This window comes from Schistocerca cancellata, chromosome 4 (genome assembly GCF_023864275.1).
Source record: "Schistocerca cancellata isolate TAMUIC-IGC-003103 chromosome 4, iqSchCanc2.1, whole genome shotgun sequence".
Classification (NCBI taxonomy): Eukaryota; Metazoa; Arthropoda; class Insecta; order Orthoptera; family Acrididae; genus Schistocerca; species Schistocerca cancellata.
Window position 1 is genome coordinate 530152705 of NC_064629.1, and position 19590 is coordinate 530172294.

The following is a 19590-nucleotide window of genomic DNA, read 5'->3' on the forward strand; positions in this document are numbered from 1 at the left end:
TCTGAGAAAAGATATTGGTGGAAGAAAAACTGCCAATGATTTGGATGATTTCCAGAAAGACATTGTTCACCATAATGTAATGGAATATTATGGCAGTAGCAAGTATCCTGCTAGGAAAATGCTAGCAGACGCTTTCAAAGAAGGGCCGTCGTTCGAATGTAAGAATTATGAAATCTTTGCGATTTAGGTACAGAACATGGGTCAATGGAAGACAAAATTATGATGGAGAGATCTAACACTGGAACAGCTATAGCTACTTTTATGAGAGAAATGCACCACACACCAGGAAAGAAAATCATCAAAGCCCAATTATTTACCCTCAATGAGAGCTGGTTCAATCAGATTCATGCCAGAAACCACGTATGTCAGGATTCGAAAGGCAGAGGTGCACTGAAAGTATTGAGTGGCAAAGGAAACAAACTCTGTCATGCAGGATCATCTGAATATGGCATTATCCAAAGTGTGAAGATAATCAGTGGATTTGAAGGATGTAAATATTATCATGAAGAAATGAACAGTGATGCATTTAAATGCAAGTTTTTAGATTTATCATGTGGTTCAGAAGAGGATTGTGCAATTGTCACTGATAATGGCAATTATTATTCAAGAAGAAAATTCATAATTCAAGTACAAAGAAGGAATAAACTGCATACTGGCTATAAGATAAAGGTATTTCAATTTCAGCCCACTACAGAAAAGTGGAGATGTTAGAAGAACTCTGGAGCCACAAGCACTTTTATAATCAATATGGACTTCACAGCTCTGTACCATTTCCAGTGCAGCCTGTTAAAAAATGTATGGGACCTGGTGAAAGCAAAGCCACATACAAAAACTGTAAGTTCAGAATGAAAGAAGTGCACAATTTACTTGAGGAAGCAATTGATGATGTCATGGTGGAAGGCTGGATTAAGTGTGTATACCACACTGAAAATCTACATGTAAATGATTTTCTGAAGGAAGGCACACAAGAAAATTGTAGGGAAAGCATTGTCACTGCTTCAAATGACTCCTCGGATAGCAAGTCTTCAGAAGAGGACATTTAGAACTGCAATAACTTGTATTAAATGTTGTTTTCTTGTTCCTTACCCTCCCCAAAGCTGAGGACACTGTTCCCTCTCTCTGTTCTCTTTCCTCTTGTCTTCCCTTTCCTTGGCAGAGCAGCTAATATGTGTATACCACCTGTCCTGGCACGTTTGTCGATATTACTTGTTGGGAACACAAGACTAGCGTTTTCTGTTTTGCACCAGGGTCACAACTAGCATTCAAAGCTAAGAATACTTTAAATGTTCACATAACCGTATAGCTTTATAACTTAACAGATGAGTAGTAATAACATATTTGGCTATAACACATCTTCTAGAGCACATGAGAATACATTACTGAAGAGGCTGCTGTTTAGAAGTATTTTCTGAACATTTGCTTGGCATATGGTTTCAAAGCCATGATAAATTGTTTAAAATAAGCAACTGTCTGCTTCTGATTATAAAACCTTTATTGCTATGTACTATCTGCCATGTCAGATATCACATGATTTTCAAGTGAGTATACTGAGCATACATGTGGCAGACAGCATTGTCTGATGGCACAGTTTGCTGGGTTCAGCTCAAGATGAGTGGGCCACAGGCCTCTGACTTGTGGTGACTGAAGCGTATGGTGAGAACAAGAGTGTAGGAAGTGCACAGGAAAGGTGGATGGGGTGCCCTCTACACTTGCACCTTCAGCCATCATGTTTGCTGCTTCCTGGTAAAGTAGGTGTATCTTGTATTTCATTTTTCCTCAATATCTCAAGTTACCAAAACTTCCTCTCTATTCAATTTTTTTACGCTCATGACTGACATACAAATTAATGAAAGGCAGTTTGGAAAAAACAGTGCTAATTGACTCTCTTATTGAGCTATCAGTTGTGGTCTACAAGACACTGTAGGTCACGACTGGTAGTACAATAAAGAGATTCGCTTAGCAGCCATCGGATTCTCTCTCTCTCTCTCTCTCTCTCTCTCTCTCTCTCTCTCTCTCTCTCTCTCTCTCTCTTCCAACACAACTTCATAAAATAACTTACAGTTGTGGAACATCGCCTATAAATTTTTTTCTGTAACATGTAACTTTTTGCACCTATCACCTTTACTTTAAAAGTATCAACTGCTTTAAATTTGTTAACACATTTCTCCTTCAGTTGACAAGCAAGCAGTATCATGCAGATGACAAGGTGGATGTATCCATATTTGTGTGTCAACACTGCAAAATTAACCACATAAATAAAAATTTATATCTAATGACACACAGAGAACAGCAGAGAATTGCACTTTCATTGCATGACTAAGGTACCACTTCCCCCATTAAGCTTAGACATGTGAGAAATTATTTGTTTTAAATATACAGTATAACCCCACGATCCCAGAATTAACGTTTTCCTGCCGTTTATGACATTTTTTATCGGTCCCGTCAAATTTCCTATGCCCAAAATCTTAATTTGCACCTCATTTTGCGTCAAAATATTTATAATTTTCCTGTGATTTACGCAATTCGAAACTATGTTTTTGGTGAAAGTATGCTGGCCGTCCAGTAGTGTTTACAAATATTAAGTGGTTAAGTTTCTTGACACCAGGGCACTCTATTCAGCGGATTTGAATGGGTAAATGAGTAAAAGTTGTAACAATTTGTGCTAAATCTCCCTCCGCTGCCTAGCTCTACGTGGCGTCGTGGCTGATGGGAGTAACTAGGTTCGTTCAAATGAAGATATCATGACCAATCACAACTATTTTCAAACTGTCTCTACTGCACAAATGCAGTTTCGTGATTGTTGTGATCATCATGACACCTTTGTCAAACCATATTTAGCGTGTTTCGGCGTATGGCCATGTGGATTGCTAGTTGACACCATCATTAACTTTGTGTTGCTCAAATGTTTTTAGTGCAAACACAGCATTGGTTATTTATTGTATCCATGCTGAGCAAAACGTGTTCTGAGAATTTATTCTCATTGCCAAGTGCAGTATTTACGTACGTATTTTTTGAATTATTACACAAACAATGTGAGTAAGAGTTTGCGTGTGTGTGGTTTTTTAGTAATGGTTTAAAAGTAAATGATGACGTCGAAAATTCATATACACAGTGCACGAGATGCAGAATAACACCTATTCAAACACTGTCAAAATACTTATTTACATATATGCACTTGACAATGAGAGAAAATTCTTGAAACACATCGTGCTAAGCTTGAAAAAATACGTAACTAGTGCAGTATTTCATTATTTAAATAATGAATGACAGCTGCAGGCTTTTCAAAAACATCGATTATGATGTTTGAAATTAAGTCAAACGTTATCAATTCCAGTTACATCAGCGGTTTTTGTTAGATAATAAACCTTGATTAGATAATAAATAAGTCCCTGAAAAGTCTTTTGATGTCTGTTATGCACATACATCATACATAAAGTGCAACAGGGTATCCTATATGTAACTCTTACAGCTTAAAACATTATTTTCCACATTTTACACTTTTTTTTTTAGAAGTCCCCTGAAAAGTGTAAAAGCAGGGTTTCACTGTATCACTCTCTCCTGCAATAGGATATTTATACACAGCACCAAATAGCATCACCACAGGCCAACCAAATGATGTATCGATGTTAAAACTCTACCCATTTTATCCTGTCACCTACCTGTATTTTCCTACATCTCTTATCACTGGCAACACAGGTCCACTCAGAGATTCTTTTCCCCTATTTCTTTCTGCTGTTACAGTTGCACTGCATTATGGATCATATGCTTTGTTATGTGGTAATAAACCATTCATGAAATCATATTCTACTAATGTAAGGGGTGGAATGCAACATGCACAATATTTCTATGAATGGCATGTGTGTTCCTTGTGATAACTGTCTGTGTGTTACATTTATGATATATAGATATGGAGAATGATTTTTGGATCTATTTTAAAAGATATGAAAAACCACCTAACCACAATATTCACATTGTCTGGTACAGAATACCAATAGTACATCAATTTGATTCACAGAACTTTTACAAGTATCCTCTAAGAGAATGGATTACAATTTTGTCAGTCAAATCTTTTAATAAAGTATCATCAAAAGCTAAATTTCCGACCAGATAAATTATCAATAGCAGCAGGCGGCGGCAGGTACAGGTGTACCCGACTTTAACGCTCAAATGAATTATAGTAATGCAATCAAAAAAGAAGCATGTGTAAAGTATAAAAGTGAATTCTCGAAATTTAGTGAACACATTTCAAATTTACATTTCGTTATTGATGGTCTAAGAAGAGAAAACCACAGCCTGAAGCTCGAAAATGTACAACTAAGAACGAAGGTAAACGTGCTTTTACTCCAACAAGATAAAATGGATAAATCGACGGAATGGATAAAAGTCAACAACAAACGCAGATCACCGGGCGCTAATACTTCACAAACAGTAAGTGACACAAACTTGGTGGACGTAAATAAATTTGCTCCTAGTAACAGTCTATCAGTGACTGGCGCAGAATCAAAACTAAAATCGTGTATGTATATCCTCACCAAATGAGCGTTCGAGTTCTGACAACTACAAACTTTCTGCTCCAAACAAATCTATCAAACATGTACACATTTTTGCGGACAGTCATGGTAGAGGCTTAGCAGATATCGTAAAAAGCAATCTTAGCAATGCTGAAGTGTGTGGAATAGTGAAACCTGGTGCAAAAATCGAGGAAGTATTATCGGGTTGCGATCCTGAGAACGTTAAAAATGACTATGTGATGATAATCGGTGGTGCAAACAATGTAGCCTGTGATGAAGGCCACGATGTGATACAAATGCTGGAAAAGAATTTCTCAGCGTTAAATCGCTCCAAGTTATTTGTTGTAAACATCCCGAAAAGACATGACTTGGAGGCACAGTCATGTGTCAACGAAGCTATCTCGCAAACAAACTATAAATTGACAAAGACTTGCAATCGATTTAATAACAGTTGTGTTGTAGATGTAAGCAGTTTTAGAAGGGAGTTGTTTACAAAACATGGTATGCACCTAAACCGGGCAGGAAAGAGAGCATTAGGTATTCTCCTAAAAGCAGTAATGACAGAACAACTCAACTCTACGAGATGCACTTCGTATAAACAAACTACAATGCAGAAAAAAGTAGTCCGTATAATGTGCAGAGTACCTCCGAGAACCTCCTGCCTTACGCTCTTTAAAAAACTTGGAATACTTTCCACAACCTGCCAGTATATTTTTCCCTAATGAGTTTCTTGGTTGACAATCCTGCCCACTATGCAACCAATGAAAGCTTTCATTTTCACAATACAAGAAAGAAGGCTGGCCTCCACTTCGAACTAAAAAGTTTAACTCAGGTACAGAAAGGAGTGCATTACTCCAGTGTCAAAATATTTAACTTATTACCGAGCTATATAAAAAGTCTACATAGTAACAGTGCATCATTCAAAAACAATCTAAAGACATATTTAATCGAGAAAACGTTTTACTCACTTGATGAATACTTCAACAGAGAAAAGTAGTCTTTGTATGTATTTATATTTACTGTTGTTTGTTTATGTTCTTTTTGTTCCTATTTGTAACCATATACTTACTGTGACAAATAGGCTTTTGCAATGTGATAAACTTTGCATAATGTATTATTCCTACAACTTTATTTTAGTTCATTATTATTTTTGCAAGTCTTATGTAATTTATGTCTAGTTCTGCTCTTGTAAACTAATTGGTACCATGGTCTGTGAACATATATTACTCAGTCTGCTGGTAAAGTAGTGTAGTCACTCCTCATGTTGGACAACAAAACTCTTACTCACAGTGGTTATGTTACTCTCTTTCACTTTCCTTGTGCTACATGCAGATATGCAAAGAAGCATTATCTATAGAGAGCAGTATTTGGCAGACAAAGCCAAAAAGTAAAATATCTGAAGACAAAGCTCATGCTTTTAAAAGAGAAAGCCATTTGCTTCATAAACATGAAAAATTATAAAATATTCTGTTACACATATTTCTTTGTTGTAGTGAAACCAAAATTAATGCATTTGAAATTAAAAATAAAACACTGAGTCATTTTGATTAAAAAGCTGTCAATATTTACTTGTATGAATTAAGGATGTTTAATGACCCATAAAACAAATTAAAAAACAAATACTTACGAAGTGGTGCTTCCTTGAAGTAAGAGCTCTGTAGACACTCTTCAGCTGTAGCTCTTTTTTTGGGATCATACATGAAAAGGAAGTTTAGTAACCTTAGCCCAGCAGCAGAAAGCCATGGAAACCTCTGCTTTAAATTATTATAGGGCTGCTGCTTCAAAGTAAAGCTCTGTAGAGCTGGAAGAGAGGAGAACTCTGGCCAGATGGCATCAGAAGGTGTTCCCAAAAGATCCACAATAAGCTCAAGCTGGCCAAGTTCTGAACGCCCAGGCAGTAACGGCCGATGGCCCAATAGTTCACCTAATATACAGCCTGCTGCCCACATATCCACAGAAGTAGTTTGTGTGCGGGCCTGTAGCAACAACTCTGGTGCACGATACCACAGTGTTACCACACGAGGGGTCATTGGTCGCAAAGGTAATCCAAACCATCGTGCTAGTCCAAAATCAGCTAAAAAGAGACAGAGAGAGAAACACTGTCATGAAAGGATATATTATTAATGAAACACCATATCATCATATTAGCTGATACAGTTTATATAATCCATTTAAGAAACCTAAAAATTATGAACATTTATAGTTTTATGTTTTTAGTAATGGTTTAAAAGTAAATGACGACATCGAACATTCATATACACTGAATAAATCAGTGCACTTTTCACATTGTAGTAATATTCCCCAGAAGCAGGCAGTCTGCTCTGTCAGTCAACTATGAATGTTTAGGTAAAAGGAAATGTGAACCATAAATAACTTTAATCATGTACAATGATACTGTAAAAACTACCATAATTATACAAAAACGGAACAAATAAAGTATTTCTCATGATAAACTTAGCACAGAATAACAAAGATGTCTGAGCACTGAAAGATATTTTGGTGAGTGGAAGGTGGGAGGGAGGTGATGTGGGTTGTCTCATGGACTTGAAATATGGGGAAAACGGTGTGATAGCAAGGTAATTTCTGTGATGGCAAGGAACTGGGTGGGCAGAGATATGAATATGGATGAATAGGGTTGGTGAGTGGGTACAGAGGTTTTAGGTTTGTAGGCAAGTGCAGATCCTGTGGAGGGGGGAGAGGGGGAGGGGAAATGTCACCTGGGTCATGACCTTCTCCGGTCCAAAAAACATTTTAGTATAAGCATTTATGTTTTTAAATCCCATATTTCAGAGCTAGCTTTTGGAGAATATAGTAGCGTGAGAACTTGAGTCTCGAAAATAAGGAGTTCTAGAAATTACAAGTTACTTTTAACAAACTGTGACCCCCTCCCCAGAACTGAACACTGGGTCTGCACATGATGGTGGGAGAGGAAAGCGTGTCATAGATAGTGGAACAGAAAGAGAGTGAGGATGTATGAAGATTCTCAGATGGCAGGAAACGATGCATAGATGGTCAAAAAGTGGAAGGTTAGGTGGAACGGGAGGTCTGGAGGTGAACTGATGGAATTACAGCTTCATACTATTTCAAGAAACCAATGTCTTTATGCATCGACAACAACTATTAAAGGAAGTAACATTTGAAAGACAATCCAGAAGTATTAATAAAGTTACCTATTTTTACACATCCTTTGTCTGTCATCAGCAAGTTTGAAACTTTAAGGTCACGATGTACCACAAAATTACGATGTAGGTACTGCAGGCCTCGTAAAACTTGCAACATGATACACTTTACTTGCGATTCAGAAAAAGGGGCCTGCATGTTATCAAGTAGACTAGCCAGGTCCTGTTCACAGTACTCCATTGCAAGGAAAATGCTGAAACAATAAAAATTCAAATGTAAAAATTATATCCAAATGTAAGAAGAAAATGATATTAGTTGAGATGATAATGTTAATATTTTACAAGTCACATTTACACAGGACAATGGTCAAGAAAATTTAAGACATAAATATTGCTTGTTTGATATTACACTCTCAAAGAAAACTAACGGCACTTTTGACAACAGCCTGTTTAAATAACAGCAACAACAAAACTTTGAAAGAAATTTAAAAATAACATATTTTGAACAATATAAAGAGACAGAAATATGTTAAATGTTTTCTTTCAAACTCCAATCATTTATAAGTAACTGTCAATACAAAGGATACTAGGAAAGTTTTGCAGTGTGCGACCACACACGGATATCTAACAATTTGGTTTTGTGTGTGTTTAGCTTCAACCATACTTACAACAGGAAATGTTTAAACATGAGAGTCTCAACATTTTTAAACAAAGAAAACTTCACTATTATATAGGGTACAGAACAATGTTGGACACAAACCGCAAAGTCATTTAAAAGTCGTGTGCCAAAATTCAGATTCATTAAGTGTTTCTTCACTAAAACAATGATCTAGAACAGGCATGGACAACCTTCGGTGAACCACAGACCCGATTCACACACTTACTTAAGCTCATGGGCCACCTTGTCATGCAAAAGCAGTGCTCCTAGAGCATAAAGTCAAAACTATAGAGCCTGTGAGATTAATGTTTATGTGGTAATGCACCGACTGGAATGGCACCCCTTTCCTGACATGCCATGCCAGCAAATTATGCCTCAATACACAAATTTTTGAGAGAACATTCGTTTTGTGTTCACGCGGAATTTCTTCCAAGGGCTGGACTGAAACAGATTGTGGGCTGGATGCGGTCTAAGGGTCGCCGGTTGCCCTCTCATGTTTTAGAACATTGTTCAAAAATTTGAAAGGATTATTTAGTTGTATTATATGTCATAGACTCAGTGCAACCCTTATTTTGCTCAATGTGACTTTGCTGTGCTTCCAAAAGTGAAGACTTGCTTTAAAGCCTGGGAGTTTTCTACAAATCATGAGCTACCACATACATGGTGGAATGACCATGCGCTAAAATAACAAGGTAACCCTCTGGTAATTGGTTTCAAATTCTGAAGACCTGCAATGAGCACAGAGGAAAATGCTACAAGAAAGCAAGACAATCATGGATGTAAAGCAAAACTTTATTAGTATCCTTTCTACAGATCTCAAAATAGTTTGTAACAACACACTACAGATGTATACCTTGGCTCTTTCCATATTTCCAATGGTTCTCCTTCATGATGAAATCTACGGAACACAATGTGCACATGAGAGAGAGACATGATTACAGTTATTAGTTGTCTAGGGCAAGTTAGTAAGCAAAAATTAATTTGTGATCACTTCTGAAAGAGAGTTCAATTCTTGCAAACCTATATCAGTCACCGAGTGAAGAACGCACCATGTCTCACTTAACGAAAGGCAGGTTTAGGTACAAAACAGACCAACTGCAGTGACCAGTTCAAGTCGTAGTTCACTTTATCACAAAGATTAACTTCAGGCAGTACTGTGTTTTAAAAGTATCATGATCAAGGCAGCTTATTTATTCTTCCCTTATTCTTTTGTATTGGTATATAAATACCAATTAAGAAAGTGGTTAACCAGAACACACCTTTCCAGGCTCCTTCCAACAACAACTTCTTTCAGGTGAACTATATTCTCATGGCGACAACTCAGCAACACTGAAATTTCACGAAGGCCGCTAACAGGCAAACCATCCTTTTCATGTTCCATTCGAACTTTCTTCAGTGCAACCACTTTATCTGATTTTGTATCTCTTGCACGATCTGCAGCAGAAAGTATTTACACAATTCTAAACATTGTCAATAAAGAACATTGATACATCATTTACCATTGAACGTAAGTCATTACACATACAGGAATTAGAGAACTAGGCAAGGAACAGCAATTGGCAGAATGTCTGCAGAATTTATCTGGTGCTAGCTAGACACAAATACAATATGGAAGTTATTTGTTAATTTAACTTTTGCCAACAATGAATATTTACTATAACTTCTCCAAGAAAGCCTTCACAAATCCGGCAGGGTCAGGGATTTTCTCTGCCTCGTGATGACTGGGTGTTGTGTGATGTCCTTAGGTTAGTTAGGTTTAAGTAGTTTTAAGTTCTATGGGACTGATGACCGTAGATGTTAAGTCCCATAGTGCTCAGAGCCATTTGAACCATTTTTTGAACCTTCACAAATCACAATAATCATCAACTTTAATGCATAAACAAACCTACTGGATGATGTTCACCCTACCCGAATGTACACTTCCATTCCCCATTAGAAAATAATACTTTCCTGGCAACTGATTATGTTTGCCTTTAACTTAGTCAACATGTCTGCTAAGAATAATTTAGCAAAACAGGGAAGTAAAATGGGTATGTTACTACACAATGTGATCCAGAACTGAGTTCCTCCATTGGTCATTTCTCTATAAATCTGTCAGATCACATAGTACTTGAAAGGGTGTTCATGGTTCACATATGCACAGCAACCCAGATTGTAAAATGTTTAATGTGTCTGTTTAGTCTGTCTTTGTTGGAAAAGGTAATTGAAAGAAGTCAGATCAACTGCATTTCAAGCATTTCAGTCTCCTGTGATGACACAATTTCTCGAATATGTGCAGTAGCCGAATCAACAAGGACCAAAAATGGTTGAATAGGGGAAAAAATTCATGTAGTTACAAATTTTTTTACGGTGGTAGGAAGGAGTGGTACAAATAACATACTAAAAATCCTGACAGGTATGGTGTGAGAGTTAGGGAGGTGTATTGTGGCTGTTTAAATATGACTTTTTATGTTTTTCTAGCATAACTCTAAAATCTCCGTTTCTAGTGAAAATTTTTCCCGGTACAAAATTACACTACATTAAATTTCCTAAAAATGTTCTATTCCTTTTTTCTCTAAAACTGATAGTTTCTGCGTTGCAGAGTATGAAAAAACAGCAAATTATTGAAAACAGTGTTTTAATGGTATAAAATTAATGTTTATTTTTAAATTAATTGGGTTATGTAGAAATATCAAATGTGTATACAACAGCTACATGCAGCAGAGCCATATTAAGGGATAAATTGTGTTCTACAGGTGTAACAGGTTGTAGGCAGTGGTGTGTGTGCAGCCGATATGGAGGGTAGAAGCACAAGGGAAGTTAAATGTTCAAATGTGTGTGAAATCTTATGGGGCTTAATTGCTAAGGTCATCAGTCCCTAAGCTTACACACTATTTAACCTAAATTATCCTAAGGAGAAACACACATACCCATGCCCGAGGGAGGACTCGAACCTCCGCCGGGACCAGCTACACAGTCCATGACTGCAGCGCCTTAGACCACGCGGCTAATCCCATGTGGCGAGGGCAGTTAGATTGCCAGACTGGTCACGCACTTCCCACCTTGGTAGGTCTGCAAACTGAAGAGTGAGAAGGTGATTCCCACTCTATCTTCCCCACTACATCACAAGAAGCAACTACAGGGCGTTTCACAGTTATACAGATCCTCCACAGTGAATCTTACTAATCACTGGTGGCACAGATCATAGACATACCTCTGGATAACTATTTTCCACAAAGTGCATCAACACTAGTTGGCATGGACAGAATCTATGTAAATCTTTGCACACTGGTCTGGACAGCTAGAGGGGGAATTGATTCTTAGTCATTAAAAAAAGTTTACTAATCAAAAGTACTTCCTACTTAACCCACTGAAATCAACTCTGGTTACAGATTGCAATGATAAATCTATTATTTTTATATATCTGTTGTTGCTAAAATAGTTAAAATATTTTTGTTTCTGAAATATTGCTACAATAATTGCATTCAGCCATTTGACACATAGAGAAATATCTACGAATAATGCAAATGAAAAAAGCAAGCTATATGTAGCGAATATGAAACCTGAGGATCACTGACAAAATGTCCTTGTCAGATTATACCCAATACTTAGAACAATGCCATAGTATATTAAACCACAACAATGGGAACAAAGAAAAGTTGTCACTACTGGGATAAAAAAAATCTTTATTTTTTTTAATAAGGAGAAGAAACTGTTTCAGGGGGTAGATATAGTTTGATGGATCAGCTGCAAATAATAAACATGGTAGTAAGAAGCAATGTGCATGAGTAATTACTTAGAGATTGATAATTTTTTAGAAAGCTTTTAGATCTGTAGTGGGAGTTCAAACACAAGGAATTAAATCTTCATATCGAAGTTCTGCATTAGCCTGAGGAAACAACAAATAAAACGTTTTTCATTTAGTGTTCTGTGATCCTGTGCAGAAACTTGATCCCAGAGGACTGATGATTGAAAAAGGCTGGATGTTTATGGCATTTTGTTGTGATTAAAAATGTAAAAGATAAAATGGGTTGATGTGAGAAATTAACTGTTAATAAATACTGGAGAAGACAGCCACTTACTGGCAGTAATAAAAACAGGAAAAATTGAAGCAGGTATATGCTATGGGGAAATGGTGTCACAAAAACTGTTCCTGAAGAATATGTAGCTGGGAAGAGAAAGTCAAGAGGGCAAAAAGATTGAACTCGTTGATGATCTAAAGGAAACTTGTGTATATGCAGTGAAATGAAAAAGGAAGTAACAAATATCAAGAAATGGAGACAGGGCACACGGGATGGTCAGGAAAACGACAAATAGCGATTGTGTAAGAAACCAGAAGTTGGCTCCATCATATTTGTAGAAGGGACATCTCCACTTCTGCGAGAAGACTGTCAACGGGACGAAAGAAATGGGACTCTGTTACAACGTCTATGAGCTGGTTGCCTAAATAACGTTGCAGGAAGAAAACCAGAAGCATGGGAGACGGCCAATGCAGAGACCCATCAGATGGCGCCCGGGATTTGGTACTCAGCAGATGCTACCGAGTGGGAGCTACACCAGATGCAAAAATTGTCAACATACAAAACTTGGGTAACCACAGGCCCAACAGAGGTTACAATCCCAGTGATGGCTATGAGGAAGAGTGTGACACTTAACACAGACCCCTGTGGGATACCATTCTCCTGAATCCGAAAGGTGCTGAGTGAAGTGCCAACTCAAACCCAGAAGATCCAGTGGAATAAAAACTTGCTGACAAAATTAGAAGGGGGCCGCAAAAGCCCCGGTCATGGAGGGTAATTAAATTTGATGGTGCCAAGCCATGTAGTACGCCTTTTGCAGGTCAAAGAAGACCATGACAAAGTGGCAGCGATTAGTAAAAGCCTGTCAGATTGTTGTTTCCAATCTGAGTAAACGGTCAGTTGGAGATCGTCCTTCCCAGAAGCCACACTGATACGGGGACAAAAGGCCCCAAGATTCAAGTACCCAACATAATCAGAAGCTAACCATCCTCTCAAACAGTTTATGAAGTACATTCATCAGGCTAATTGTGTGGTAGCTGTCGAGAGATGTTGGGTTCTTCCTGGGCTTAAGGACAGGAATAACTATATTGTCTCACCATTGTGACGGGAAAGCACCTGTGAGCCAAATGTGGTTGAAGATAGGATTTCTTTTTTTTTTTTGGGGGGGGGGGGGGGGGGGAGGAGACCAGACAGCGAGGTCATCGGTCTCATCGGATTAGGGAGGGACGGGGAAGGAAGTCGGCAGTGCCCTTCCAAAGGAACCAACCCGGCATTTGCCTGGAGCAATTTAGGGAAATCACGGAAAACCTAAATCAGGACGCTGGATTGAACCGTCGTCCTCCCGAATGTGGTTGAAGACCTTCAGTAGATGTTGCCTCTGGGTAATGTCAAAAGGTTGGGTCATTTGGTTGTGGATGGAATCTGGGCCTTGGGCTGTGTCATGTGAAGAGGTAAGAGCCTGTAAGAATTCCCATTCAGTGAAGGGTTCATTAAAGAGTTCAGCATAGTGGGGGTTGAAACAGAGGGGGGTCTGATGAACTCAGCGTTTCTGATGGAGAAAGTTAGCAGGATAGGAAGAAGATGCTGATGCCACCGAAAAGTGTGTCACGAGGTGTTCTGCAAGGACCAATGCATTAGTAAACAGAGCACCTAACAGAATAAGACCCTGGACAGCTGACTGTCGCTGGCAGTCCAGAAGGCTATGGAGCTTGGACAAAACCTGGGAGGAAGAGGCATACGTCCCCAGTGACGAAACATAGCATTCCCAGCACTCCTTTTTACTCTGCTTAATAAGGCACCGAGCCTTAGCATGGAGGCACTTAAAAGCAAAGAGGCTAGTCTGTGAAGAGTGTCGTTTAAATTGCTGCAGCACCCATCGGCAGTCCTGGACAGCAACTGCTATGTCCTTGGTCCACCACGGTACCAGTCGATGACAAGGGGGACAGCAGTGCCAGCATCAGTGCAATTTGAAAGAGAGGTGTCAAAAGTGCACAGCAGACATATATATAGGCCAACTGGTGCAGCAGAATGCCCAACATGGGGACATGTCTGCCAGGTGGAGGCAGGGGAACGTTAGAATCACCAGAAAGTGGTCACTGTCACAAAGATCATCATGGGGTGACCAATGAGGAGACAGTGAGATCGATAGGAGTAAAGGTGCCTTGAGTGGCACAGAAGTGTGTAGGGGAACCGTCATTGAGGAGACACAAATCAAAGTCTGTAATAAGTTGGTCAATTAGAAGACCCCTACCCACTGAAATGGCACTCCCCTACAGAGGGCGGTGTGCACTGAAGTCCCCGAGGAGGAGAAACGAGGGCAGGAGTTGCTGTATTAAGGTAGCCAGTTCAACATAGGGAACTGGCCTACCTGGAAGGAGATAGACATTGCAAACGGTGTTTGCTGGAATTGTTTGCATTCTAAACACTATTGCTTCCAGATTGGTACAAAGAGGGATACAGTCACTAATGACATTGGAGCGAACCAAAGTGCAGACCCCTCCAGATGCTATCTGGGGGCCGGCATGGTTCAGACAGAACACCCAATAACCATGAAGCATTGGAGAGTGGTTGTCACGGAAGTGCATTTCTTGAAGAGCAAGACAGAATGCAGAACAGGAGGAAATAAGACGACATATTTCCGGCAGGTGACAATAGTATCTGATGCAGTTCCAGTGGATTCTGCAAGATCCAGAACTGAAAGAGAGTGGGCGACCTTGGGGCGCACAGGTGGTGTGTCTCACGGGTGAGTTGTCGTAGTAGGCTTGTGGCGTGAGAGATGCCAGGCAGAGGGGTCCCGGAGGGGGGCAGAGGGGAGGAGCCCATCACTGCCAAGTGCCAAAGAAGGGAGACACTTCTTCGGTCGGGGAGGGGGGCGGCTCGTGGAGGGGAAGTCATAGGAACGACAGGGGAGGGAGAGGAAAGAGGGGGACAGAGCTGGGGTAAGGAACAGATAAGAGGGGAAAGGATGTAACAGAGGCAAAAGTTGCAGAAAGTGGAACCAGATTAAGTCTCTCATATTTTTGGCGATCCCAAGCCTAAGACAGGCAATCCAGGGACTTGTACTCTTGGATCTTCTTTTCTCTCTTGAAAGCTAAGCAACCTGATGAGTGAGGGGAATGGTGGTCATGACAATTGACATACAAAGGTGGTGCAACACGGGCTTTGCTCGTGGATTGGGTGTCTACAGTCACCAAACAGAGGGTCTGCCATACAGCAGGAAGACATGCCCAAAATGCAAAAACCTCATGGGTAATGGGGCATACAGCTTCACATCACATCTGTAGCACATAACCTTGGCCTTCTCTGGGAGGGTCAGAATGAAGGCCCGGTATCAGTGTGGTTGTGTTTGCGACACTTCTGTACATGTCGAACAAAATGAACACCATATCGCCCAAGATTAGCCCAGAGTTCCTTGTCAGTTAGTTGGATGAGGTCCCTATGAAAAATCACTCTCCGGACCATATTCAGAGATTGGTGAGGGGTAACAGACACTGGGACATTGCCAAGATGATCACAACTATGAAGAGCTGCAGATTGGGTAGCAAAAGAAGCTTTGATCAACAGGGAGCCCAATCGCATCTTACTGAGAGGCTTCACTTCACCAAACTTGTTCTCGATATTCTCCACAAAAAACAATGGCTTAGTGACAGTGAATCCGTCCTAGTACAGATCAGGTAGGGGGAAGTGTTTTATCCCAGGATGGTGAGCCTGGCCCTCCTTCCATGGTGTAGGGAGGCTGTCGTGTCATACGAAGCAGCACTCAATGATCCTTCACCATTCAAAGAGATGGCCATTTGAGAATGGCCATATTTTTGCAGCTTTATATGTTTAATGTGCCAAGCATCCGCCCTGATACCACCCACTCCAATCAGGGGCTCTCCCCATGGGCACCATCCAGCCACAGCAAGGGCCACCTGGCATGGCGGCCATTGCTGGGAGTTCCAATGCTCCAGAAAGACAAGCAACCACTCCTTGGCATACATGGGGAGGGAACAGACCAGGTATCAGTAGTGTGATCCCTGTGTTGTCAGGGGGCTCAGCCAGATGGTTACATGACAGCCACACCACACGGTCTGGCTACACAAGCTGGTGGCCTAACAGGGTGGACGGGTCTATGGTGAGGAATGAAGAGAGGAAGGAAGGGGAGAGAGGTATCCACACCATAGACGCTAGGGTGGGAGTATTTCCCCAAATGGCTCACACTAAAAACAGAAAATTTACAGATGGAGGTCAAGTCTCAAGTGGGGACGTAAATGCCAAAAAGGATTAAGGAGCACAGGCAAGAGGAACAAAATTGCAAGCAATACAGGGAACCTGGTGAACAGCCATGCCAACATAAAACAGAACACCAAGAGGGGGGAAGGAGGGGGGGAGCAGAGAAGATGTAAGGGTGAGGAGAGGGTGGGGGCAGGGTGGAGCAAATGTAACCAGGGAAGGAAGAATGGACTGCAATAGCTTGGGGCATGAAATCAAGGGGGGGGGGGGGGGGGGGGGGGGTCATTTGAAACTTGTCAATTGCATGGATCATAAAAAGAAAACAATCTGCTTGGACCCCAGGTTTTAATTCTCAAAACACAATGACAGTATGGATCTTCACAAAAAATAAAATTTTAAAATCTCAATAAATGACTGAAGCTTTCAGATATTCACTTTCTTCTGGTGATATCTTGTACAGGATATCTTTTATATATTTATTTTTGGTTTCAATGAAAAAAAATGTCAATTTGCACAATAAGCAAACAAAAGCATCTTTCTCAAATGCTTTGGAATGACCCACTTTTTTATTTCTTTTGGGGCTGTTTAAATGGCTTCAGTTTCTACTCTCGTGCAACAGCAAAGCTTATTACTTTGACCTATTTCACCATGTCTTTAAAAGAGTCAGCCACTAAATTAGTGCATATTGCGTCTAAGAAAGAAGTCAGTCCTGATACTGAACCTTTGGATCTCAACTCCCAGAGCTCTCTTCATCCATGCACTCTCTCTGACACCTACCATGTACTTTACACCCATGTGACCTTAACTTGAGCTAATCTCTTTCTATTGTCAATTTCCTGTACGTTTTCCTCCAAGTTTCCATCTTTGTGGCTTGTCCTGCTCTTCTAATTTTTCTTCCTTTGTTTTTATTTTGAGTTTCTTATCATTTAATGCCCAGCCTTTTCAACTTATTCATCTAACTTCGAACCTACTTCTTTATAAATTTAGTTTGTTTATCCATTTAGTTATATGCATTTGCATTACTAATTACTTTGACATTTTTATATTTAGTTCCTTTCTTGCATCTTGTGTAACTCCCTTGCTCCCAACATTCTTAAATAACTTACCATTCCTACTGCCATCTTGGCCACATTTTTAAATCTTCATCTTTTCCATGCTCTTTCTCTGTATACAGAAGAACATTTGATTCACATCTGAGATCCATTGGTCACTATTTTCTGTGGCTGTTGACTGTGCCATGACCATTACAATGAGAGTAATTTTTGTGATGTGTGCAGGCTGTATCAAAAATGCAAAGAAACAAAACTTTGCAGACTGTTTCAGAAATGTCAGTGTCAGGAACAGTAATGCATAAAATTACACTAACATGACTAAATGTGGAAAATATAACTTAAGTATCAAACTAGAAACAGATAATAAAGGCCACTAAAGAAACACTAATCTCAAGTCTTGCAGCAAGATACATAACGTCAAACAAATTTAACTTTATATTACTTCAGGTCTCTAAAGCATTTCCAGGTAACATTATAAAAGTTATATGGACAACAAATGATAAAATATATTTCCAGACTTAAGATTAAGTAAAACTAGCAACACAATATGGCATCTACATAAATACATATAGTGTTCAAAACATCTTTAATCAGTCACTTTGAGCAAGGGCCTTTCATGTCCAATATTACAGAGAACTCTATCTTGTCTCTATGACACACTTTACAGTTTTCATTGCCTGGCTCTTAGAATCTTTATTAGAACTGTGTACATCCAGATCACCTGCTCAGTTCATACTATGAATATGAAAAATGAAATCTTCAGAACCCTTTTGACCACACAGAGTGTCAGTCTCAATATACACCACATGAGTTCTGCCCTAATAGAATAATATTTGTTGTTCCATTTCTCCACCCCCCACACAGTGCTCCTTTCAGTCACAGACTCCTTCATATTTCCAACAATTCAATGAAATCTCATTTTTACTGGTCTGTTACTCTGCTTTTATCACACACTATAAGTGGAGATCGATTATGCTTCCTATGAAGTTGGAAGTAATGAAGAGAGCAAAAAATACTTTTACTTGATTTTGTGAATATCATTTAAAAATTGCATTTTACTCACAACAAAAAAAGCTCATTTCTTTTCTAACTCAGCATTACAGACATTTCTAATTACGAAAAAAAAAAAAAGAATAAACAATCTGACACCTGGAAAGAAAAAGTGTTCTTAGACAGATAACTTCTTTCATGTAACATTCCAACATTCAAAAGTGATGCAAAGGGCTTATAAAGTAATGCCCTTTAATATACAGAATGCAATTAAAAGTTCTGACAAATACTACTACTACTACTACTACTACTACAAGTACTTGTTAACTTAGTTTTATCAACTACTAATCACAGATCAGTAGTTCATACAGGCAACACACGTTTGGCATGCTTACTTTGTAATAAAACAAACTTTACTTACAAACAATGCCATACGTTCCTTCTCCAATTCTGTTCAGTTTTTCAAATTCCGACACAAATCGACACCTTCCAAGCTGAAACAACGATTTTTGAAAAAGGTTTATTACCATCACATAATAATGAAGCATCCAACACTTTCACCTTTTTGTTAAAACATGATAAACAGGTTTTTCTTCTCCCACGAGATGTCAAGTTTTAGCTTTGCATTTCCACTGAAGACTCATTTAAACAACATGACTCATTAACATATAGTCATTAACATATACTATACCAGTTTCATTGCCATACATTTCACTTTCAATAATCAGTGCTCCTCAAGCCTCATAGTACAGTCATTGTGAATCATATTTATGGAGTTCTAGACATAATACATATGTAATTTACTTTCATAAGATATGTCTATAGTTCAGGTTGCTTTATAATTGCATTAATAAGAGGGTCTGAGATTTAAATACACAGGACAGTTAAGCATTGGATGTTCTGCAGTACAAAATGCTACAGGGATGCAGTATCTCTCTGTAGTATTTTAAGTATACTATGGATAACTGGCCAATGGGTTGTTGACACTCACTTAAGGCCAAAAAGGTCATTATCAAATTCAAGTACATCATGTTATCTAAAAATTAG

General features: G+C 39.2%; 1 protein-coding gene across 1 annotated transcript in view; it reads right to left on the minus strand.

The window, feature by feature from the left end:
• The window catches only part of LOC126184557 (cyclin-dependent kinase 10), a 107285-nt gene that overhangs the window by 6289 nt on the left and 81406 nt on the right, over positions 1-19590 (minus strand). Inside the window, exons 4-7 of the mRNA XM_049926984.1 lie at positions 18965-19037; positions 9548-9722; positions 7682-7884; positions 6139-6585 (exon numbers count right to left, since the gene is read on the minus strand). Coding sequence (XP_049782941.1) covers positions 6139-6585; positions 7682-7884; positions 9548-9722; positions 18965-19037 — 898 coding nt within the window. The remainder of the gene's footprint in view (positions 1-6138; positions 6586-7681; positions 7885-9547; positions 9723-18964; positions 19038-19590) is intronic.